The sequence below is a fragment of the Mirounga angustirostris genome, unplaced genomic scaffold (genome assembly GCF_029215605.1).
Source record: "Mirounga angustirostris isolate CCGP_5_RB_7025 unplaced genomic scaffold, mMirAng1.0.hap1 SCAF_9, whole genome shotgun sequence".
Lineage (NCBI taxonomy): Eukaryota > Metazoa > Chordata > Mammalia > Carnivora > Phocidae > Mirounga > Mirounga angustirostris.
Window position 1 is genome coordinate 69,924,479 of NW_026991717.1, and position 25,977 is coordinate 69,950,455.

Genomic DNA, 25,977 nt, shown 5'->3' on the forward strand with positions numbered 1-25,977 from the left:
AGCAAACCTGAACTCTTCAACTTAATGATTTTATGAGTAACTCAGTTTGTGATAACACAATTCAATTACTTGTAAGACCTTTAAAATCTAGGGTACTCAGAATCCATCAAGTGTCCGAGAATGACAAAAGGCATCCAGCCTTTTTGAGAAACCAACAAAACTTTTCACAAATTCATGTAAACCTTCTGTCTAGCTACATTGTTTTCATACAATTATCTTTCAAACAGAAGTTAAGGTGCAGTCCTCATCGAAAAAAGGAAAAATATAATCAAAACAGAACATTTTTAAGCTACATCCTTACCACTTCCCATCAGTAGCCTTGGCATTTAACCAACTTCCTTTGCCAGAAGAGGATTTTTGTTGATTTTTAAAGCTAAAATGAGAAAGATTTTATCAGTCTATGTTGTAAGTCAGTCTTTTCTGGTTAGAGGCCAAATGATGACTTCCTTGTTAGTTTTACTCTGTTTTCCTTCATGTCAATTATTATTTTCTATATTTTCAGTCTATTGAAATACAGACTTGTCTTTAGTGTCTGGCTTTAGCTTGTTTCTGTGTTTTATCTGTATGAGCCATACATACTGGCAACACCCCGACTCGTTTTTAATTTTCTATAGGTCACTAGTTACAAATGGGAAGAAGTCATTCTTAAGTAAGATACTCATGATCTGTAAATTGCTAGGCTAGTGGGAAAGGAAAAGGGGAGAAGACTGTGATTATAAACAATTATTCCCATAGCTGCACCAAGCTCCAAAGGCAGGGAGTTCAGTTATTTCTTCTAGCAAGAGAAAGAGCAAGAGAGGAAAATATAAAGATACTTTCCCCACATTTTTATAATTTGTGCTGCAGTTTTTCTGATAAGATTTTGTACTCTCTGTATAGGCAGTTTCTTTATGACTTTTAATTTGATTGTTTTTTCTTGATAATCTGGCAATTTTATGTAAGTTAATTGTTTTATGAATAATTATATACATGTCTGGAGCAAAATAATTCCACTTCAAGAATTTGTGACTTGACAAATTCTTTATAGAGACAGCTCTTCCTAGACCACCTCTTCCCCTTATTTCAGAATCAACGTCTGTTTGTGCAGAAAGAGTATTTGAGGTGAAGGCACTGTAAACACATGAAACATTTCTATTTATCTCTATTATATCAGGGTCAAACAGAGAAACTTGATTCATAGTAGGTCAGCTTCAGAACTCAACTGAGTATTTATAACTTTATTTCATCAAGAATACACTCAGACCAAATCACCTTAGGACAGCACTTTAAATATTCTTGTGGACTAGTTTCTCTGCAGTGAGGCAGTTAGATTTGGCCAATGGATACCCACAGGAGAATTTTTACTTTCCTTTGAACATCATTGGACTGCACTGGAGGGGAGACTTTTTTTTTTTAAACCTCAAATTAATCAGGTCTTGCTGTGGGAAACAAGGAAATACTTTCTGTTAGGAAAAAATTGAAAATGACTTGGAAATGGCAAAAAAATTAGTGGGTCCCCCTTTCGTGGAATACAGGGCATTGGCTAGGGGTATCTTGTGGGATTGTGTGGTTTTTTGTAATGTGGGCCTTTGTCTTTGATTAGGCTATTTTACAGTCCTATAGAAATTGAAGTTAATTTGTAGAAAATTGAAAGTAATGCTTGTTTCCTGTTCAGAACAATGGAAATGGATTCTGTCCATGGCAGTGTCAATACATGCTGTTTATGGCAATGCAAATACAGAGAATGTAAGTCTCTGTAAGTCAAATCTCCATTTGAAGTGATTTTTAACATCTTGTTAGTTTGCTCATTAATGAATGACTTTGGATGAGTGTCATGATTTTAGTGGTTTGAAAAGTATCCTTTCACTTCTCTATGCAGGGCCAAGTGGCCCTGCAGACACCTGTGTGACCTAGAGTCTGGTACCTCACTTGCAGTACACCCCCAGCAGCTAACCCCATGGGTTAGTGCTTACCTAACCCATCTACCTGGATACTGCCAGCCAATCAACAAAATTCAGAGATTGCTTTCCCACTATGGGACGGAGTCAGATCATGGACTTTTCAGCTTTAATAGTTACTCCTTTTCTTGCAATAATTCATTATTATTATTATTATTATTTTTAAAGATTTTATTTATTTATTTGAGAGAGAGAATGAGAGACAGAGAGCACGAGAGGTATGAGGGTCAGAGGGAGAAGCAGAACCCCTGCTGAGCAGGGAGCCCGATGTGGGACTCGATCCCGGGACTCCAGGATCAGACCTGAGCCAAAGGCAGTCGCCCAACCAACTGAGCTACCCAGGCGCCCTAATTCATTATTATTATTTTATATATTCTTAAGCTGGTATGTGCTACATTTTTTAGGAGCCCTGCCTTCGAACTACCAATCTTTAATTTTTTTTTTCTGTTTCTGGATTGGATTTGATAAAATGTTTCCATTCAACACTTTCTTCTGTCTCTTAATTTTTATTTTACCACAACAACAAGATAGAAATTGAGACTAATTAGCCTCTAAATAGAGGCAAAGGCAAGTGCTTTATTCAAGAAGATTGTAGTAGTGACTACCTGAATAAACTTTAGGTGGCGTTTTTAATGAGACATGGCTTAGCAAACTTTTGTTAACTTAAAATGAGGTGGTGGTACAGCTTGTTCATTTTCAACACTCCTGTGATTTTTTTCATGACTGGTCAGTTTATAGTTCATGGTGGTGATTACTTGTGATTTCTTTTTGCTCCTGAGAATTTATTGCTCCTATTTTCTTTTTCAGTTCCTAAAACTGCTTTTAGATACGGAAAGTCTTATAAAAGTTCATGAGTGGAAAAGTACTACTTTTCACAGCATCACATGACCTTGGATCCTTACCCAGTAATTTGATGAATTTCCTTTTCCTTATCTCATTAATGCTTCCAGCAAATTTACAGGAAAAAAATAACAGAACAAAACAAACTGGTTCTATCCCAAATTAGAGATTAGCTGCAGAGACAGAGAGCTCTCACTGAAAGCCCTAAAGAAAGGGTTCTAGCTTTGTTTTTGGTGTACCTGTGATTTAGTTGCTAAGCTAGTTTGTTTTATTTCCCTGTGTTGGAAATTGCTATCTGAAAGAAAAAGGCTTTTTGGAGTTTGACTTCACTTACAGTTTTTAGGGCTGGAAAGAGAATGATGGACTTAGGGGCTGAAGTTTTCTGACTAGCAAGAAAGATCTATAAACCTTAATAGTGATGGATTTACTTATCACAGAAGTATTGAGTAGTTTTATAGCTTTAGTGAACAAATTTTACTTCTAATAATAAACATATTGTGTCATAACTTAAGTAGACAACTGGAATTCTCTGGGGCAAATACGGTTTCTTGATTAAATGATTACATTGATAAGTCTAATTTCTTTTTTTTTTTTAAACATTTTATTTATTTGAGAGAGAGAGCGAACACGAGCAGGGGGAGGGGCAGAAGGAGAGGGAGAAGCAGACACCCAGCTGGGTAGGGAGCCTGACAGCGGGGTTCGATTCCAAGACCCTGGGATCCCAAGATGGGTGGTGGGGTTAATGTAGAGCATGAAACCAGCCATAATACCTGGCCAGCAATCCCTGTACCGACGGATGAAAGATTACTCCAAACTTTGCTGTGAAAGAGAAGAGAAGGCAAGGGGGTCAACACTCAGAGATGAAGACCCTTTGCTCTTCTTTGCTCCTGCTTTTATTGGTCCTTCAGGATATCCTTATCACTGTTTCTCAAGCACGTGATATGCGACAAGGGGTCTTACTGAAACTGAGAGGATTTACGGGAAATATAGGATGTGCAAATCTGCCTGTTCTACTAAACATAGCCTAAGGGACAATGCACACATCTCTTAGATCACAGGGCGGCTGTTTGGCTAAGAGAGCTTCAGGGAAGGTAACTCCTGGTGGTATTCCAACAGCAGAGTGGTCACGGGGGCCTCAGCATTCCAAAGGCGTAGCTCTTCTCCGAAACCTTCTCTTGCCCTCGGTGGCCTCCGTGTTAGATTTTAGTAAGCCAGGTATGGCTGGTTTCATGCTCTACATTAACCCCAACACCTGGGATCCCCCTGGGATCCTCAGACCCTGGGATCCCCAGACCCTGGGATCCCCAGACCCTGGGATCATGACATGAGCCAAACGCAGATGCTTAACTGGCTGAGCCACTCAGATGTTCCTGTAAGTCTCGTTTCTTTTCAACAACCATCAGTAAAGACAGAATCTTAAAATTAAAAAATAGATTATATATTTTCCAGCTTTATTAAGACATTATTGATACATATGCAACTTTGAGGTGTACAATGTGATAATTTGATGCCCATATACAAATCAATAAATGTGATATACCATACTAATAGAGTGAAAGATAAAAATCATACGATTATCTCAATAGATACAAAAAAAGAATTTAACAAACTTCAACATCCTTTCATGATTAAAAATTCTCACCATATTGGGTGTAGAAGGGATGTACCCAAACAAAATAAAGGCCATGTATGACAAAATGACAACAAACATCATATTCAATGGGGAAAGGTTGAAACCTTTTCCTGTAAGATCAGGAACAAATAAGACAAAGATGCCCACACTTGCTGCTTCTACTTGATATAGCGCTGGACATCCTAGCCACAGCAAATAGATAAGAAAAAGAAATAAAAGGCATCCAAATCAGAAAGGAAAAAGTAAATTGTCTATGTTTGCAGTTGATATGATTTTCTTTAATACAGAAAATCCAAAAGACTCCTCCAAAAAAACCCTTAGAACTAATAAATGAATGTAGTGAAGTTGCAGGATACAAAACCAACATACACTTGCATTTCTTACACTAACAATGAACTATCTGAAAAAGAAATAAAATAATCTAATTTACAATAGCATCAAAAGAATAAGATACTTAAAAATAAATTTAACCAAGAAGGTAAAAATTTAAAGAGATTGATTAAAGATACTGAAGAAGACACAAATAAATGGAAATTTATCATATGTTCATGGATTGAAAGAATGAATAAAATGTTTATTTACTCAAAGCTCTTTCATAGCTATGAAACATTTTAAAATATTCTATAATTATTTATTTTATACTTCTATAGATTCAATGCAATTCCTATCAAAATTACAATGGCATTTTTTCACCAAAATAGAAAAAAGAATCCTAAAATTCATATGACAAAAGACCCTAGATAGCTAAAACAATCCTGAGAAAGAAGAACAGAGCTGGAGATACCACACTTCCTAATTTCAAACTTTAATACAGAAAGCTATAGTAATCAAAATAGTATGGTACTGGCATAAAAACAGGCACATACATCAGTAAAATAGAATCAAGAGCCCATAACAAATCCCTGCATATACAGTCACACTCAAAGAAATGGGTGGGGCACCTAGGTGGCTCAGTTGGTTAAGTGTCTGACTCTTGATTTCAGCTCAGGTCGTGATCTCAGGGTCATGAGGTCAAGCCCCATGTCTGGCTCTGCACTCTGCCTGGAATCTGCTTCTCTGTCTCCCTCCCCTTCTATCTCTCCCCCTGCTTGTGTGTGCATGCGTGTGCACATACACTCTCTCTCAAATAAATAAAAAAAATCATAAAAACTAAAAGAAATGGGATTACATCAAACCCAAAAGCTTCTGTACAGCAGAAGAAATGACTTACAGAATGGGAGAAAATATTTGCAAATAATCTATGTTCTAAAGGGTTAATATCCAAAATATATAAAGAACTCATACAACTCAATGGCAGAACAAATAAATCAAAAATGGGTAAAGGAATGAATAGACATTTCCCAAAGACATACAAAATGGCCAACAGGTACATGAAAGTTGCTCACTAATTATCAGAGAAATGCAAATCAGGTAGTACCTTGTACCTGTTAGAATGGCTCTTACCAAAAACAAGGGATAACAAGTGTTGGCAAGGATGTGTAGAAAATGGAAATTTTGTGCACTGTTGGTGGAAATATAAATTTGTGCAGCCACTATGGAAAACAGTCTGGAGTTTCCTCAAAGAATTAAAAATAGAACTACCATATGATCCAGCAATCTCACTTCTGGGCATATACCTGAAGGAAATGAAATTACTGTGTTAAGGAGATACCTGCACCCCTTTGTTCATTACAGCATTGTTTACAATAGCCAAGACATGGAAACAACCTTAGTGTCCACTGATGGATGTATGGATGAAGAAGCTGTGATACACACACATGCACACACACAATGGAATATTATTCAGCCATAAAAAAGAAGGAAATCCTGCCTTTTTCAATAGTATGGGTGGACCTTGAAGGCATTATGCTAAATGGAATAAGTCAGGCAGAGAAAGACAAATATTGTACATTCTTTCTTATATGTGGAATTTTGAAAAGCCAGACTCGTAGAAACAGTAGAATGGTGGTTGCCAAGGACCAAGGGGTAGGGAAAATGGGAGGATATTGTCCAAAGAGTACAAACTTCCAGCTATAAGATGGATAAGTTCTGGGGGTTTAATGTATAGCATAGTAACAGTAGCTAACAATACTGTCTTACATACAGAAAGTTGTTGAGTGTAAATTTTAAATGTTATCACCATATACATAATAATGGTAATTATTTAAGTGGTGGACATGTTTATTGTGATAATCATTTTATAATGTATGTATCAAATCATGCTGTACACTTTTATTTTTTATTTTACATGCTGTACACTTTAAACTTATACAGTATCATATGCCAATATCTCAGTAAATCTGGAAAAAATTAGGGTACCTATAGACATTTTTGCAAAGACATTTTAGCATGATTGCTGAATTATAGATATAACACTGGTTAATGTTCAACAGGCCATAAATATCTGGGGTTATCTGTTCTGCTCAGAAATTATGTACATCCCTACGGGGCAAAAACCTATGAGGAAAATGGGAACTTCACTAAGTCTACATCCTTTAATCAATACTTAATAGATGAATTAAGTAGATTCTTCTGGATAATCCTTGGGTGCCCTTTGCCATCATGAAATGTTGAAAGGATAAACACCAAACATTTTGCCTCCAAGTTTTGTACTTCTGTATGTTTATTGGCCTTTTAATTTTTCTTCCTTTCTGAATTGTCAGTTCATTCTACTTTTTGTCTTCTACTGGTTCTACTATATTTGGTTTACTAGAGTAGAAGAAGGTATATGTCTGTAATGATTAATTTATATTATTTAAAGTGTATTTTATTTTAATGTTTTTCATATTTAATATATGTAAGATCCAAGAAAATTATATTTTGGGTCTTATTTTGAATGCAATAATCTTAATGTATTTAATTGTGTATCCTTGTATTAAGTTTTTGTGTGAATTATCTTGTAATTTTCAAATTTGCTGCACTCTGACAATTCTTTTAGTTGGTTTTCTGTTGTTTCTCCAGAAAGTAAAGGGTTTGTGCACACATCTTTCCATCTCCATCTCTTATGTCTCTTGTCCTAATCTGTTTCTACTCCAAGTGTTCACATCTTCCTCCATTATTCTAAGTCTTTCATAATTACTCATGCTCGCTGCTCTTAATTGTTGTTTGGACCTTGAACACACAGAGAGTTGACAAAATGTGTCAAGATTTCTAAGTTCTACAACTTTTTTTTCATAAAAGTTTGAGTTTTTTCCATTTAAAAATTAGAAAATACATCCTTTCTTTTATTAGAGATTTTCCTGGGTAATATAAAATAAAGGTAAAAAGTATATAAGAAATAAAATAGTGGATCTTTATTTTTTATAAGAAGATCCTACACCTCTTTCCTCCCTTCCTTATAATCCTATGAGACAGTGCCCTTGGCCTGATGATCTCAGTCTGAGAATCCCAGAACTCTAATGCATCACTTGGTCACCACCTTCTCCTATAGCTTAATTAGGTGCCTTTCTCAAAACAGCAGAGTTTTATTTAGCTCCTTGTCCTGGGGAGGGTGGATGGAAGGATATGGGCAATGCTTATGCACAGGAGAAAATTCAGTCGGTGGAACTTCCCTGACTCCCTGATCATGCTGCTACCTGAGATCTTTTGATAGATTAGGTAGGTGGTGTAGTGAAGAGGGACTGAGGGGTTGGTGAAACATATTCTAACAGAAGAAGAAGCTCCTTCACAGGTTCCTGTGCTTCCTGAGAGGAAGGATATAATCAAATGAGTAGGAACAGAAATTATACAGGAAAGAAGAGTGGGGGCAACTGTATAGAGAAAGGCACATGAAAGAAAGTGAAGTTGATTTTTTCTAGTTTTATTGAGAAATAATTGACATACATCACTGTAAGTTTAAGGTATACAGGATGATGGATTGATTTATATACATTATGAAATGATTACCACAATGGGTTTAGTTAACACCCATCATCTTATAGATTAAATAAAAAGAAAAGAGAAAAAAAATTTTTGTGATGAGAACTCAGGATTAACTCTCAACAATTTTCTTATATATCATACAGCAATGTTAACTATAGTCATAATGTTGTAGTGAAGTTGATTTTTAATGGGAATCCAGTTTTGAGAATCAAGATATGGGAGAAAGATAGAGTAAAAGATAGAGTTACCACAAGCTTACAATTACTGTCCCTGCTTTTAAGATCTCTCATCTGTATTCTTTTATCTCCATATGTCAGCTCATCTTTGGCTTCACTTGCTACATTGCCCAGTGTGTAATTTGGTCAAACAATTTCAGTGTGACCTAAGACTTCCAAGGAGCTCTTTCTCTGTCTCTCCCTCTCTTTTAAGGTAATGTATTTTATTTTTTTAATTAATTGTTTAATTTTAATTCCAGATAGTTAACAGTGTTACATTACTTTTAGGTGTACAGTATAATGATTCAACAATTCTGTACATCGCTCAGTGCTCATCATGATAAGTGTACTCTTAATCCCCTTCACCTATTTTACCCATCCCCCCAACAACCTCTGCTCTCATAACCATCAGTTTGTTCTCTATTGTTTAAAGTGAAAAGGATATATGCACCCCTATGTTTATTGCAGCATTATTACAATAGCCAAATTATGGAAGCAGTGCAAGTGTCTATCGATACATGAATGGATAAAGAAGAGATGTGGAATATTATTCAGCCATAAAAAGAATAAACCTTGCCATTTGCAACAACACAGATGGATCTAGAATGTATGATGGTAAGGAAAATAATTCAGAGAAAGACAAATACCATGCAATTTCACTCATATGTGGAATTTAAGAAACAAAACAGATGAACAAAGGATCTCTGTCTCTTTTGATACTCTATTCTGCTTATTGTGCCAAACAGATGTGCTACTCTAAAATTCTGAATATTAAGTTCCTGAACATTTCTTAATGGTGTCACAAAAAGATTCCATCTAGCTTTTTACTAAGTTCATGATACCCATCTTCAATAAGATTCTCACAGTTGCTAGGAAACTATCTTTTAACTATTTGTAGATTTATGACACTCTACAGATTTTCTACACATAGCATATTGCCTTATTTTCCCACTCTCCCCAAACCTTTTCCCCTATTATTGAAATTGTCATTTCCTGATTTTTCTTTCTCCACTTTAACACCATCTGTTACCTCCCTAAAATCTTGATTTTCTCTCTGCTGTTTGACTTTCTCTCTCTTTAATGGCACCAGTGATATTCAGCCCTAAATCTATGCCTTTTACTTCGTCTTCTAATTTTGATCACTCTTTAGCATGTGAAAGTAAGCCATTACTTAATTCTTTGATATTCCTTTTCCCCTGCTTTTTGTACATCGAAGCAGGGCTTTTAAAAGGCAGATAATACGTAAAAATAGTAGTAATAGTAATATAATAATGATGATGACAAACACTATGTATTTGTTCTTTTTTGGCCATGTATGTTTCCTCCATTACCTTTCTTTTATCTCTTTATATGTTATCCTTTAAGCAAATCTTTCTTTCTCATGACTTCAAATTTTGGATGACTTCTAAATTTTTGTCTCTAGGTGGGATATTGCTTGCATGTCAACTACTATGGCTTTTTATGAATAAATGGCCCCCTGACTTGGTGACTCTTTTTTTTTTTTTTTAAGATTTTTTTTATTTGAGAGAGAGCACACACACAGGAGCAGGGGGAGGAGGAGGAGAAGGAGGGGAGGCAGGGGAGAGGGACAAGCAGACTCCCTGCTGAGCATGGAGCCTGACAGCGGGGCTGGATCCCAGGACCCTGAGATCATGGCCTGAGCCAAAGTCAGATACTTAAGTGACTGAGCCACCCAGGTGCCTCTAGTGAGTCTTTTACTAGCATCAAAACTTTGGTGGATTTTGTTTTTTTCCCATTCTAATCAGCAGTCACCTTTCTCCCTTCCCCTTAACTTACAGCAGTAATATGTAGGTTTAAGTCTTGGCTCTACCACTAGTAGCTCTAAAATCTTGGGTAAGTTATGTATGTATTAAATGTTTATGTGGGTGAAATGGAATATTCTTCTGAGTAAAATGGAATTTTTTCCCCAGATTTATTGAAATATAATTGACATAAAACATTGTGTCAGCTTAAGGTGTACATTTTTTTTTGCATTCTTGTTTGAAGTTCAAAACAGGAATAATTCTTTTAGATCATGAACAGATATCCATATTTGCATGATGTAGTCAAAACAGCACTGGATTTAGAATCAGAAGGTCTGATTTTAGGTAAGTTACTAACTTCTCTGATTTTGAGATCTTGCATCTATATATGAAAATAATTCTATCAGGTACATCTACCCTACAGGTAATTGTAAGGATCAAACATGTGAAAGTACTTAGTAAATATGTGCCATAAAAATTATGGTTTTCCAGCTCTAAGATTCCATCGTTAAATACTTTAGAAACTTTTAGAATATGGTGAAAAAAAATCTATATTTTCTTTTCTGACTTTAACAATGGCATGGAAGATGATTATTATTATATCATGAAGCCTGGAAAATAGAAACTGCATAAATTCCCTGCTATACTGGCTGCTATTGGAACTATTGCTCCCCCAACTTTTTCTTTTCCTTTTACATGCTTCTTCTTATTTTCTAAAACTTCATGAAGTTAAACCATGGACCATTATAAGTCTTGAGATGAGGCTTTCCTACTCCCCAGCTGGAAGTTTATAGCAAGAATACCAGGCATTCTCTTGGGAATGATTGGGAAATGTGTTAACGCTTAGTTTTGAATTTGGAGACTTCCTTTGTGCATGCTGGACTTCATAGAAAAAGATGGTAGACTAGAAAAACAGGAACTGTGGGGTGCCTGGGTGGCTCAGTTGGTTGGGCGACTGCCTTCGGCTCGGGTCATGAGCCTGGAGTCCCGGGATCGAGTCCCGCATCGGGCTCCCTGCTCAGCAGGGAGTCTGCTTCTCCCTCTGACCCTCCCCCCTCTCATGCTCTCTCTCTCTCATTCTCTCTCTCAAATAAATAAATAAAATCTTTAAAAAAAAAAAGAAAAACAGGAACTGTGAAAAATTATGGACCAGAGAAAGTGGCTTTACTTCAGAGAAGTATTAATTGTATTTTAGGAAACACAAGAGCCAGAAGAAATGGTCCTTTTCTTTCTCAAACTTACAATATTTTTGAGGAGAGAAAAATCTATAAAATTGAAACCATTGAGGAGTTACGATTAGTAAGAACTGATTTGCTCTAAATAAGCAATCAGTTATTACATCTTTTCAGAATGCTTTCCTTTCCCCTCTCAACTTATTAAACTCCTAAAGTTGCTTTTTCAAAGCTCACAAGACCTTTCTCCTTTGTAAAGTTGTCTCTGAATTTCCTGGATTTTTGTGTATCCTTCCTGGCCAAGAGTAGACATCTGGTATATCTCCTATGGTACTATATATTGTGGTTTATTTTTATGTGGATAATTATTTTTCAATTAAAATTTAAGTTTCATGACTTCTAGGAATAAGAGAAGAGATACATATAAAGTAGAGTTACTAGGAAAATTTTCATGGAGGAAATGGGATTTTAAATTACCTTTAAGGGATGAGTAGTGATTGGAAATGTTCTGTATTGCACTGTCCTATCCATAACCACCAGCTAGATAAGGCTGTTGAGCACTTGAAATGTGGCTAGTACAACCAAGGAAATAGATTTTTAATTTCATTTAATAACCGTATGTAACTAGTAGCTACTATTTTGGACCGAGTAGATCTAGGTTTGGCATATCTCTTCTCACTTTTATGATTTTTCTAGCATGTGGAATCTGAAGCCATATGTGGACTAGAAAATCCAGATTCTCTGTCTATAACTAGTTGTTTGTTCCTCACTAGACTACTGTTTTCTCATTTGTAAATGATTAATTTGGACTAGGTAATCACTCATGAGATTTGTGGGATAATATTTTTATGACTGATTTCACTCATCATGCACAACTGAGGTATGTGTATATGTGCATATATAAGTATACATATTAAAAGACAAAGCTTTGGGATCCATTTTTTTCTATTGCTAGGTTTCTCTTGCCCTTTCCTTTCACTTCCAGGTGTGAGGCTTTTTGTGCATTCATGTACCTTTATTTTACCAGCCCTTTACTTTTTATTCTTTTTTTTTTTTAAAGATTTTATTTATTTGACAGAGAGACAGCGAGAGAGGGAACACAAGCAGGGGTAGTGGGAGAGGGAGAGGCAGGCTTCCCACTGAGCAGGGAGCCCCATGTGGGGCTCGATCCCAGGACCCGGGGATCATGACCTGAGCTGAAGGCAGATGCTTAACGACTGAGCCACCCAGGTGCCCCCTTTACTTTTTATTCTGCAACCTATTTCCTCAGATCACTTCACCTTTTAGCAGCACATCTAAGTATTATGGGAGCAAGAGGACTTGGGACACAGAACTGTTTGACCTACAGGCAAAGAATATATCTTCCATGTGGTAACATTGTATTCCTTGCAAAAAAATGGGTAAGAACTAGGGGCGCCTGGGTGGCTCAGTCATTAAGCGTCTGCCTTCGGCTCGGGTCATGATCCCAGGGTTCTGGGATTGAGCCCCGCATCGGGCTCCCTGCTCAGTGGGGAGCCTGCTTCTCTCTCTCCCACTCCTGCTGCTTGTGTTCCCTCTCTCGCTGTGTCTCTCTCTCTCTCTCAAATAAATAAAATCTTAAAAAAAAAATGGGTAAGAACTAGAGCGATTCATGTAGTCACCTAGAATTAGGGTCAGGGAACAGTCAGACTTGGCATTGGATCCCAGACACTTGAAAGGTTTGAAGCAGAGAGATGAGATAAGAGGGATAAAAGGGGCTAAGATTGTTGAAGGGACAGGAGAGAGTCAATGGTTATATGGCAATTACAATGTTAGTGTGCATTTCTTCATCCCCAGCAAATTCCAAAAGCTTAGGGCTCCAATAGCTATAACCAAGGTTCACAAACTTCAGAGATTATGAAGAATCTGGACAGATAAATCAAACTGGCTTCCTTAACTTCCTTGACTTCCCATAACACTCCCTTCCTCTTTGTACATCTTGGTCATGTCCTGGCTGCTAACCATCCTACTAGGTACTTATACTTTCTGGGTGCCCATGCAAATACTCTGTGCCATTAATATCTAATCTACCCTTGCCTTTATCCTGTCATACTCTTGAGTCACCTCTATACCCTATGCCTGGTTGTCTTATGCTTACTGCTACCCTGTGGGCGTTGTGTGAATTGCAAATATGATTGTAGATAGTGGTATGACTATAAGAGACATATTATGTGCCTGAGCAAGGGTAAGCAATGAGACAACTTGAATGGCTGAAGAATTGTTCTGTGAACAATTAAAATGGTACCAGTGAATTCTGGCAAATGCCACCTTTCTTACCTCCTCTTTCTTTTTCTCATTGTGTTGTACTGTACTGCCTTCCTTACCCCCTCTTAATCCTTGCTATGCACATCTACAATGTTTTCATATTTGCTTCATTTTCTTGTTTATAGATGAATAGTCCTGGAAGCCATGGTTTTAGGGATATTGCATATGGAAGTGACTCAAGTGCTTTAGGTGACACCAGGTAAAATGCTTATTTAATAATGGCTCTGTGAAGGAATTGAGGGGATAGATAGTTTTCACAGTGTGAATATCTTTGAATAATTAATCATTATAATAGAGAACTTTATTAACATTCTTAGTTTCTTTTTTACTTTCTTTTTGAATCTGGAAACATTCTAGCTGATAAAATAATGGATGGAGCAAATCATTCTGCGGTGGTGTCAGAGTTTGTGTTCCTGGGACTCACCAACTCCTGGGAGCTCCAACTTCTCCTCTTTGTGTTCTCCTCCACGTTTTATGTGGCAAGCATGATGGGAAACTCCCTCATCATGCTCACTGTGGCTTCTAACCCTCACTTACACTCCCCCATGTACTTTCTGTTGGCCAACCTCTCCTTTATTGACTTGGGAGTTTCTTCTGTCATTTCTCCCAAGATGATTTATGATCTTTTCAGAAAGCATAAAGTCATCTCCTTTGATGGCTGTATCACTCAAATCTTCTTTCTTCACGTCATTGGTGGTGTGGAGATGGTGCTGCTCATTGCCATGGCCTTTGACAGATACGTTGCCATATGTAAGCCTCTGCACTATTTGACTATTATGAACCGAAAAATGTGTATTTTGCTTCTGGTTGCTGCATGGGTAATTGGCTTGACCCATTCTGTGAGTCAGCTGGTTTTTGTTATAAAATTGCCATTCTGTGGCCCTAATTTATTAGACAGCTTTTACTGTGACTTCCCTCGGTTCATCAAACTTGCCTGCACAGATACCTACAGTCTAGAGTTCATGATCATAGCCAACAGTGGGTTTATATCTCTGGGATCATTCTTCATATTGATTGTCTCCTACAGTTCTCTCCTGATTACTGTTCGGAAACACTCCTCAAGAGGTTCATCCAAGGCCCTCTCCACTTTGTCAACTCATGTCATGGTGGTAATTTTGTTCTTTGGTCCTTGTATCTTTGTTTATATCTGGCCTCACCCCACATCACACTTAGACAAATTTCTTGCTGTTTTTGATGCAGTTCTTACTCCTTTTTTAAATTCAGTCATCTATACATTCAGGAACAAAGAAATGAAAGTGGCAATGAGGAAAGTATGCAGTCAATTTCTTACTTATAGAAGGATTTCGTAAATGACAAAAGTATTATGGAGTTTCCTTACTGACTTGAGATAACATTAAATTTCTATAGTTTCAATATCAGTTTCCAGGTACCTTACTACTGTTTAGGTGTCCCAGATGAAAATAATACAGTTCTTTAAGAATCTTAACTGAGAAATTGTGTTGCTGCCTCTGGTTGGAGGAAGCATGTGGTGTGATAAAAAGTATCTCCCAGAGAAGGCCAATTGCTTGTCTCTCAGGAGACATTACCTTGATGAATTTACTATGGTTTAGAATTCAAAATTTAATCTCTTCAGTGTCCAAGTGGATTATATAAGGGAATGCTTGCTATTGACACTACATTGACATTGGATACAAATATATGTATATCAAGATGTCTATTTATCAATTTGCTGTTAAAAATTAGTAAAGTGGTCTGAACTGTCATGAAAGCCTAACTTACTATTTCATTATAGGGAAATTTTTGAGAAGTCAGGTGATGAAAAGGACATTAATGAGCAGGGAATCAGAGTAAGAGGAGTTAGATGGATTATTCAAATATTTACTCATATCAGATTTTGATGCTATAGGATTCGCAGACCAGGCCACCTTTCTATCCGGACAGTGCTGGCTGGTCTCACAAGATTTAACTTTTGACTTTTGTTTGTACTATGTTTCAAGCTGTCTAACCCCTATGTTCTTTAAGATTCATTCTTATTTTCATTTGTAACTAGCCAGGTTCTTCCTTTTTCTTCTGCTGACATAATACTATTCCCATTGCATTTACATGATTTGAGTCATTACAAGCTAAATTTTAGTTTGGGAGGCTTTTTATGTATGACTGTATTCTCTTCTGTCAGAATGAGGGATTTGCATACACAGATTTAGAAATTTCAATTACTACCCATTTCAACAAAGAGGAACCAAGGCTCATTCTCAGAGATGTAGTACAATTGACTCTGAACCTTATATATCCTTACACATACTCCATACATCTTAACCAGTTTATCAGTATTCCTATTGTCTTATAAATGGTCATTATTTACCTCATAGTTTATCTCACTTGATAATTTATGTGCCTTTTCTTTTGATTTCCATTGCTCTTATATCATTCATTTTTTTGAGCCCTCTGTTGGACACTTGAAAAACCAATACATATATTATCAGCTTACTAGCTAGCTACCACTTATGCTCAGTCTCCCTAAAATTTGTTTGGAAGTGGTGTTTTTAAAATGGAAATTCCACTCAGTTTTCTCTTTCACTGATTAAATAAGGTTTAATAGGTCTAGCAGGGATTCCCAGATTCCTCACTGTTTACATGTGTTAATTAAAAAAATGGCCTACGCCTCCTAGTCTTTCATCTTTCTGCTTTTCTCTCAGGTCTATATCTATTACAAGATAGATTCTCCAAAGCATAGTGCCTAAAGATTTTCTGTATCATCTACTTTTAAAGGTCATTCTTTTTACTCTGAAGAAACAACTACTTTTAGTGGATATCTGGTCTGTTGTTTGCTCAAATCAGCAATCTCCTTCTCTTAGTAAATGTAGCTTTCTCTTGCAGTATCCATGTATGATTATGAAGGTGACATATAAATCCTACTTCTTTGACCCTTACTGTTTGGTCAGAGGTTGGGCTTCTGAATCAAGTCATAATGCACATCTCTTAGCCACAGTTGAAGGATGCAGGTGTGAGCTTCTGACCATGATGGGCCAAATACAAGCTTTTCCTGAGGATGTTGGATTTGAGAATAGAAAACAAACTCAATCCCTTTTGGAGCTGTATATGCAGAAACTGCTGGTAATCATATTTCCTGCTGTCAAAAATCAAGTCTGGGATACTGAAAGAGATATGTAGGAGAAGTTATAAGTTTTAAAAGATTGAAGCTTGGCAGTAATCAGTTTCTTGGTTCCACATGTCTTGAGTATTCAACTTCATTCTTGTCCTCCAATTAGTTTGGTTACCAGCTGAGCTAATAAATGAGCCAATACATTAACCCTCTTGCTTAAGTTTGTTTAAGGTGCCGTTCTGTCATCTACAATCAAAAGGGTACAGATAAATACATCTCTGGTTCTAAGAAGATTGTATTTTGCCATTACTTCTAGTGGTGAAATCCTCCATGTTTTATTATTTATCTAAGAAAATATTACTTTTTTCTAATAAGAATTTTTCTTATAAAGAAAAACTTATTTGTAAATTAGAGATGATAAAACAGAAATCATCCATAAAATTACCATATGGAGATAATTAGTAGTAATATCTTGGTATACTTATTTCTAGCATTTTTCTATGCCTAAATAAAAAACATACATTTACAAAATGGGGATTTAATGGTCTCTATGTTTTTATCCTGCCTTTTTTAAAATTTAAATTCAAATAGCCAACATATAGTACATCATTAGTTTTTGGTGTAATGTTCAATGATTCATTAGTTGCATAAAACACCCAGTGCTGATCACATCATGCCTTTTTGATGAATATTACATTATGAGAAATTTTTCACATTATTAAATATTGTACAAAATAATTTTAAATACACACATAGTATTGTATTATATGATTAAATCAGAATTATATTTGTTATTCCTCTATCACTGGTCAATTAGATTATCTTTAATTTTTTACTCTGTCTTGAAAATCTTTCATACATAGTCTATATTTCAGATTGCTTCCTTTATAGATTGATATATTTGAAGTTAGTAGGGGATAATAATCTTTTAAACTCTTAATTCACATTACCATTTTTTCTCAAAGATTTGTACCTGCTAAGAAGTATATCCACTTTAGTACCCCTCCCAAAGCACTGAATATGACTATTTATTAAAAACATTTGCCAATTTAAAGGACAAAAAAAGATACAGTCTTATTTTAAATTTCTTCAGTTTTTGTATGCTTGTAATTTTTCACATATTGTTATTAACCTGAACTCTTTGAATTACATGTGTCAGGAATCCAGTCAGAACTAGCTTAAAATAACTAAAAAAGTAGAGTTTTAGTTTTGCAAAAGGAAAAAGATCTAGAGATGTTTTACAACAACGTTAATACATTTAACACTACTGAACTATACATTTAAAACTGCTTAAAGTGGTAAGTTTTAAAACCACAATTAAAAATAAAAAAGGTATTTTATTTGTAAAGATTTTATTTATTTATTAGAGAGAGAGCGCTTGCATTTGCACGAGTGTGGGGGAAGGAGAGAGGGAGAAGCAGACTCCCCACTGAGTGGGGAGCTGGTCCTAGGGCTCCATCCCAGGACCCTGAGATCATGACCTGAGCCAAAGGCAGACGCTTAACTGATTGAACTACCCAGGTGCCCCAGAAAAAAATAATAAAGTATTTTATAAAAAAGGAATTTATTGACTCAGGTTATTGGGATATCCAATAGTGGAATCAGCCTCATGGTCTCCAGCCTCATGGACTCAGTTTTACACTCAGATTTTGCTCTATCGTTCACTCCCTTTCTCTTGCTCTTCTCTCTCTTTCTCTCCTCCCTCTCTCTTTTAACTCTGTTTATCTCTATACCTTGGTCTTATTTTCTTGTTTTACACATATATTTTAACTTAAATTCAGTTAGCCAACATCATTAGTTTTTTGATGTAGTGTTCAATGATTCATTAGTTGCGTATAACACCCAGTGCCTATCATATCACATGCCCTCCTTAATGCTCATTGCCCAGTTACCCCATCCCCCCACCCACTTCCCTTTCCACAACCCTCAGTTTGGTTTCCCAGAGTCAAGAGTCTCTCATGGTTTGTCTCCCTCTCTGATTTCTTCCCATTAGTTTTCCCTCCTCTCCCCAATGATCCTCTGTGCTATTTCTTATAATCCACATATGAGTAAAACCATATGATAATTGTCTTTCTCTGATTGACTTATTTCACTTAGCATAATACCCTTCAGTTCCATCCACGTTGATGTAAATGGTAGGTATTCATCCTTTCTGATGGCTGGGTAATATTCCGCTGTATATATGAAGAACATCTTTATCCATTCATCTGTTTTTTAAATTTATTTTGTTTTTTATTTTTATTATGTTCAGTTAGCCACCATATAGTACATCATTAGTTTTTGATGTAGTGTTCATTGATTCATTAGTTGCGTATAATACCCAGTGCTTATCACAACACGTGCCCTCCATAATACCCATCACCCAGCTACCACACCCCCATCTCTCTCCCCTCTGAAACCCTCAGTTTGTTTCCCAGAGTCTCTCATGGTTTGTCTTCCTCTCTGATTTCTTCCCATTCAGTTTTCCTTCCCTTCCTCTATGGTCCTCTGCACTATTCCTTATATTCCACATATGAGTGAAACCATATGATAATTGTCTTTCTCTGCTTGACTTATTTCACTTAGCATAATATCCTCCAGTTCCATTCATGTCGATGCAAATGGTGGGTAGTCATCGTTTCTGATGGCTGAGTAATATTACATTGTATATATGTACCACATCTTTTTTAAAAAAAATTTTTATTGTTATGTTAATCACCATACATAACATCGTTAGTTTTTGATGTAGTGTTCCATGATTCATTGTGTACCACATCTTCTTTATCCATTCATCTGTTGAAGGGCATCTCGGCTCCTTCCACAATTTGGCTATTGTGGACATTGCTGCTATGAACTTTGGGGTGTAGGTGCCCCTTCATTTCACTACATCTGTATCTTTGGGGTAAATACCCAGTAGTGCAATTGCTGGGTCTTAGGGTAGCCCTATTTTTAACTTCTTGAGGAACCTCCCCATAATGTTCTCCAGAGTGGCTGTGCCAGCTTGCATTCCCACCAACAGTGTAAGAGGGTTCCCCTTTCTCCACATCTATGCCAACATTTGTTGTTCCCTGTCTTGTTAATTTTAACCATTCTAACTGGTGTAAGGTGGTATCTCATTGTGGTTTTGATTTGAATTTCCCTGATGGCAAGTGATGTGGAGCATTTTCTCGTGTCTGTTGGCCATTTGTATGTCTTCTTTGGAGAAGTGTCTGTTCATGTCTTCTGCCCATTTCTTGACTGGATTATTTGTTTTTTGGGGTGTTGAGTTGGATAAGTTCTTTATAGATTTTGGATACCAGCCCTTTATCTGTTATGTCATTTGCAAATATCTTCTCCCATTCTGTAGGTTGCCTTTTAGTTTTGTTGACTGTTTCTTTTGCCGTGCAGAAGCTTTTTATTTTGCTGAAGTCCCAATAGTTCATTTTTGCTTTTGTTTCCCTTGTCTTGTAAGAAGTTGCTGTGGCCGAGGTTGAAGAGGTTACTGCCTGTGTTCTCCTCTAGGATTTTGATGGATTCCTGTCTCACATTGAGGTCTTTCATCCATCTTGAGTTTATCTTTGTGTATGGTGTAAGAGAATCGTCCAGTTTCATTCTTGTGCATGTGGCTGTCCAGTTTTCCCAGCACCATTTATTGAAGAGACTTTTTTCCATTGGACATTCTTTCCCGCTTTGTTGAAGATTAGTTGACTGTAGAGTTGAAGGTCCATTTCTGGGCCTTCTATTCTGTTCCATTGATCTGTGTGTCTGTTTTTGTGCCAGTACCATGCTGTCTTGATGATCACAGCTTTGTAATATAGCTTGAAGTCAGGCATTGGGATGCCCCAGTTTTGGTTTTCTTTTTCAACGTTCCCCTGGCTATTCGGGGTCTTTTCTAGTTCCATATAAACTTTAGGATTGTTTGTTCTAGCTCTGTGAAAAATGTCGATTGTATTTTGATAGGGATTGCATCAAAACTGTAGATTGTTCTGGGCAGCATAGACATTTTAACAATGTTTATTCTTCCAATCCATAAGTGGTAGGGATAGAGGGAACATACTTCAATATCATAAAAGCCATCTACAAAAAGCCCACAGTGAATACCATTCTCAATGGAGAAAAACTGAGAGCTTTTCCCTTAAGGTCAGGCCAACTCTCACCACTATTGTTCAACATAGTACTAGAAGTCCTAGCCTCAGCAATCAGACAACAAAAAGAAATAAAAGGCATTCAAATTGGCAAAGAAGAAGTCAAGCTCTCACTCTGCAGTTGACATGATATTTTATGTGGAAAACCCAAATGACTCCACCCCAAAATTGCTGGAACTCATACATTAATTCAGCAATGTGACAGGATGCAAAATCAATGCATAGAAGTCAGTTGCATTTCTATACACTAACAATGTGACTGAAGAAAGAGAAATTAAGGAATTGATCCCATTTACAGTTGCACCAAAAACCGTAAGATGCTTAGGCATAAACCTAACCAAAGAGGTAAAGGATCTGTATTCTAGAAACTACAGAACACTTATGAAAGTAATTAAGGAAGACACAAAGAGATGGAAATACACAGAGATTTCTTTATGTATGGTGTGGGGAGAGGGGAGAGGCTGCAAATAATTCCCAAGTTTAAATCATTCCAGCGGAGCAACCTCATAGAAAAGGGAAGGGTTTTCTTTCTCAGCTCCATATTAAAACCCAGCAAAAGGATCCTACATGGCATTGTTTTAGCTCTATGACAGGTCTCCCATGGGCTAGGTCTGGATCACATGCCCACCCAAGTGGGCAGGGACCAGTGTAATCTGGTTGAGAGCCTCCAAAGAACTACATGAATTTGAGGAGGAGCATTTCCCAAATGGAGGAGATGGGGAAAAGTGATTGAGGGCAGGCAAAAAATTGTCACATGTTTTTTCTTATTTGAATTAAAACCTTTCTGACGTGGTCTTCCTCCCCATCCCCATAGATAGAATATTACTTTTGTCATATTGATTTACCAGTCTCACATATATGTTGATGACACTAACTCCTTTATTATCATATCTGTGTTCAAAATATTTCCCTCAGTTTGTTGTTTTAACCTATCATGTTCTGCAACATGAAAGTAGTGATTTTGTCACTCCAACTTCATGGAGCTTTCAAATTGTGACTTTATATTTTTATTCTTTATTGTGACTAAATTTTATTCTTAGTCCTTTTCCATTCTAATACCTAAAGCATATCCATGAGTATGTATTTCTAAAATACTTTATCCACCTGAAAATTATTTTTAGTGGAAATAATAGGAGAGGATCTTTGCTTGTTAATTTTCTTGGCACTATTTAGTGAATAATCATTTCCCTTCTGATCTGTAACCATTTTATACTACACTATTATGTAAAACATAGTCCTTATCTCTTCTGAGATCAGATTCATGTGTAATATATCTTCTAGCACCTTTCATATGTCCTTTGACTGAATAAATGCAAAATAGTATTTATTATCATCACTGAAAACTGTGTCTTCTTCCACTATTCTCTATTCAGTTATGAAAACAAAAAACCCAGGAGCGATTCTCATTCTCTCCCTCTCCTTTTCCCTCCATCTCCCCTTTTCAATTTTTCATTTATGCAGCAAATACCAAGTACCTACTGAGTGTCAGGTATTATTGTAGGCTTTTGGGATATCTCAGTTAAAAAATATATATTTAATATATATTATATATATAATATGTATATATATTTTATATATGTATATAAAATTCCTACCATGTGGAGCTATCCAGGCAATAAATAATAAGCAAAATAAACAAGTAAGTTCTATGGTAAGTTAAAAAGAAATAAGTGCACTACCGATATAATAGAGAAGGTTAAGGTGAATCTGAAACTCTAGAGTTGTGAGGAGTGGGTTGCACTGCTGAGTAGGGTAGTCAGGGTATAGGCATCGTTGGGAAGGTGTCCTTGAGCAAAGGTTTGATATAGGTGAGTGAATTATCAATGTAAATATCAGGGAGAAGGACATCCCAGGCAGAGAGGATAGTCAGTACAAAGGCCTAAAGTGCTTGGTTGTATTCAAGAAATAGCAAGAAGGCCAGTGTGACTTTGTCAGTATAAAAGAGGGAGAATAGTAGGAGAATATTCATGGAGTTAAAATGAGGCCAAATCATATAGGATTCTGTAAACCATTGTAACAGATGAGAAAGGGGGATCATTGGAGGATTCTGAGCAAAGAGGTGACATGATATCTTTTACATTTAAAATTAACTTTGGGGCACCCAGGTGGCTCAGTCCACTGAGGATCCAACTCTTGATCTCAGCTCAAGTCTTGATCTCAGGGTTGTGAGTTCAAGCCCCGCCTTGAAAATTAAATTGAATTTTTTCAATAAATTGGGAAAAAAAGGAATAAATATTAATTTTATGTCTTGTTGTCCTGCTAACAATAATCTAGGAAAAGTGGTGCAATGGTCTAAGCAGTGGTAAGTTAGTACTGTGTTGCAGATTAAGGGAAGAGGGAAATTGTAGCTTGGGTAGCAGTGCAAATGGTAAGATATGAGATTTTGGTTAGCTGACACAATTTACCAGCTGATGGATATTGAATTTTAGAGAAATTACTCCCAAGTTTTTTGACATAAGCAGCTGGAAAGATGGATTTGTCATCACTTAAGATGAAGGAGTAGGTTTAAGCAGGAGCTCAACTGTGTGCATGTTACATCTAAGATGCTTTTTGGATATCCAAGTGGAAATGTAAAGTAGATATCTGGATAACAAGTCTGATATACAGGGTAGAAATATGAGCAAGAGATTGATACACAGATGTTATTTATTTATGTATTTTTATGATTAACCTGGTCACTTTATTTTTAATTATTTAAATTTAATGGTTCATCACTTACATATAACACCCAGTGCTCATTATAACAAGTGCCCTCTTTAATACCCATCACCCATTTAGCTGTCCCCTACCCACCTCCCTCCCGTCAACCCTCAGTTTGTTCTCTATCGTTAAGAGTCTCTTATGGTTTGCTTCCCTTTCTTTTCAGTTTTCTTTCCCATATATTCCTCTTTTTTTTTCCTTAACTTCTACATAAATGAAATCATATGGCATTTGTCCTTCTCAGATTGATTTCACTTAGCATAATACACTCTAGCTCCATCCACATTGTTGCAAATGACAAGATTTCATTGTTTTTGATGGCTGAGTAATATTCCACTGTGTGTGTGTGTGTGTGTGTATCTCACTTCTTTTTTCTTAAGATTTTATTTATTTATTTGACAGAGTGAGAGAAAGAGTGAGAGAGAGAGCACGAGGAGGGGCAGAAGGAGAAGCAGACTGTCTCCCCACTGAGCAGGGAGCCAGACAGGGAGGGGGCTTAATCCTAGGACTCCAGGATCATGACCTGAGCTGAAGAAAGACCCTTAACTGACTAAGTCACCCAGCCACCCCATGTCACTTCTTCTTTATCTATTCATCAGTCGATGGACATTTGGGCTCTCTCCATAGTTTGGTTATTGTTGATAATGCTGCTATATCGGGATGCATGTACCCTTTCGATTCTGTATTTTTGTATCCTTTGGGTAAATTCCTCATAGTGCAATTGCTGGATTATAGGGTAGCTCTATTTTTAACTTTTTGAGGAAAACCTCTATACTGTTTTCCTGAGTGGTTGCACTAGTTTGTATTCCCACCAATAGTGCCAAAGGGTTCCCCTTTCTCTGCATCCTTGCCGAGACCTGTTGTTTTCTGAGTTGTTAATTTTAGACATTCTGACAGGTATGAGGTAAATAAATAAATAAACCACTGTCTCATCATGGTTTTGATTTGTATTTCCCTGTTGATGAGGGATGTTGAGCATTTCTTCATGTGCCTATTAGCCATCTGTATGTCTTCTTCGGAAAAATGTCTATTCATTTCTTCTGCCCATTTCATAACTGGATAATTTGATTTTTGGGTGTTTAGTCTGATAAGCTATTGATAGATTTAGGATATCAGATATGTCATTTGCAAATATCTTCTCCCATCCTGTAGGTTGCCTTTTAGTTTTCTTGATTGTTTCCTTCGCTGTGCAGAAACTTATCTTGATGAAGTCCCAATAGTTCATTTTTGCTTTTGTTTCCCTTGCCTGTGGTGACATGTCTAGTAAGAAATTGCTGTGGCTGAGGTCAAAGAAGTTGCTGCCTGTGTTCTCCTCTAGGATTTTGATGGATTCCTGTCTCACATTTAGGTCCTTTCATTCATTTTGAATTTATTTTTGTGTGTGGTATAAGAAAGTGGTCCAGTTTCATTTTTCTGCTTGTTGCTGTCCAGTTTTCCCAACACCATTTGTTGAAGGGACTTTTTTCTACTGAATATTCTTTTCTGCTTTGTCAAAGATTAACTGACTGTAGAGTTGTGGGTCCATTTCTGTGTTTTCTATTCTGCTCCATTGATCTCTGTGTCTGACTTTGTGTCAGTACCATACTGTGTTGATGACTGCTTTGTAGTCATCTTTCTAATATAATCAAGCTTTTACAGCTTGAAGTCTGGAATTGTGATGCCTCCAGCTTTGCTTTTCTTTTTCAGGATCAGTTTGGCTATTTGGGGTCTTTGTGTGTGGTTCTGTACAAATTTTAGGGTTGTTTGTTTTAGCTCTGTGGAAAATGCTGGTGGTATTTTCATAGGGATTGCATTAAATGTGTAGATTGCTTTGGGTAGTATAGACATTTTAACAATATTTGTTCTTCCATCAATGAGCATGGAGTATTTTTCTGTTTCTTTGGGTCCTCTTCAATTTCTTTCATAAGTGTTCTATAGTTTTCAGGGTACAGATCTTTTACCTCTTTGTTTCAGTTTATTCCTAGGTATCCTACTGTTTTTGGTGTAATTGTAAGTGGGATCAATTCCTCGATCTCTTTTTCTGCTGCTTTGATATTGGTGTATAGAAATGCAACTGATTTCTGCACGTTGATTTTATGTCCTGCAACTTTGCTAAATTCATGTATTAGTTCTAGCAATATTTTGGTGGAGTCTTTTGGGTTTTCTACACAGAGTATCATGCCATTTGCAAATAGTGAAAGTTTGATTTCTTCCTTGCCTATTTGGTGCCTTGTATTTAAAAAAAAATTTTTTTTTAAGATTTTATTTATTTATTTGACAGAGAGAGACACAGCAAGAGAGGGAACACAAGCAGGGGAAGTGGGAGAAGCAGGCTTCTTGCTGAGCAGGGAGCCCGATGCAGGGCTCGATCCCAGGACTCTGGGATCATGACCTGAGCTGAAGGCAGACATTTAACGACTGAGCCACCCAGGCGCCCTGGGTGCCTTG

The 25,977-nt window shown here is 36.7% G+C and overlaps 1 protein-coding gene across 1 annotated transcript; it reads left to right on the forward strand.

The window, feature by feature from the left end:
• The first annotated feature begins 14,051 nt into the window (after positions 1 to 14,051).
• LOC123862363 (olfactory receptor 4F3/4F16/4F29-like) lies at positions 14,052 to 14,993 on the forward strand. The gene has a single exon (XM_045901929.1). It carries the CDS (start codon positions 14,052 to 14,054, stop codon positions 14,991 to 14,993), a length of 942 nt encoding a protein of 313 aa, XP_045757885.1.
• The last annotated feature ends 10,984 nt before the right edge of the window (positions 14,994 to 25,977 follow it).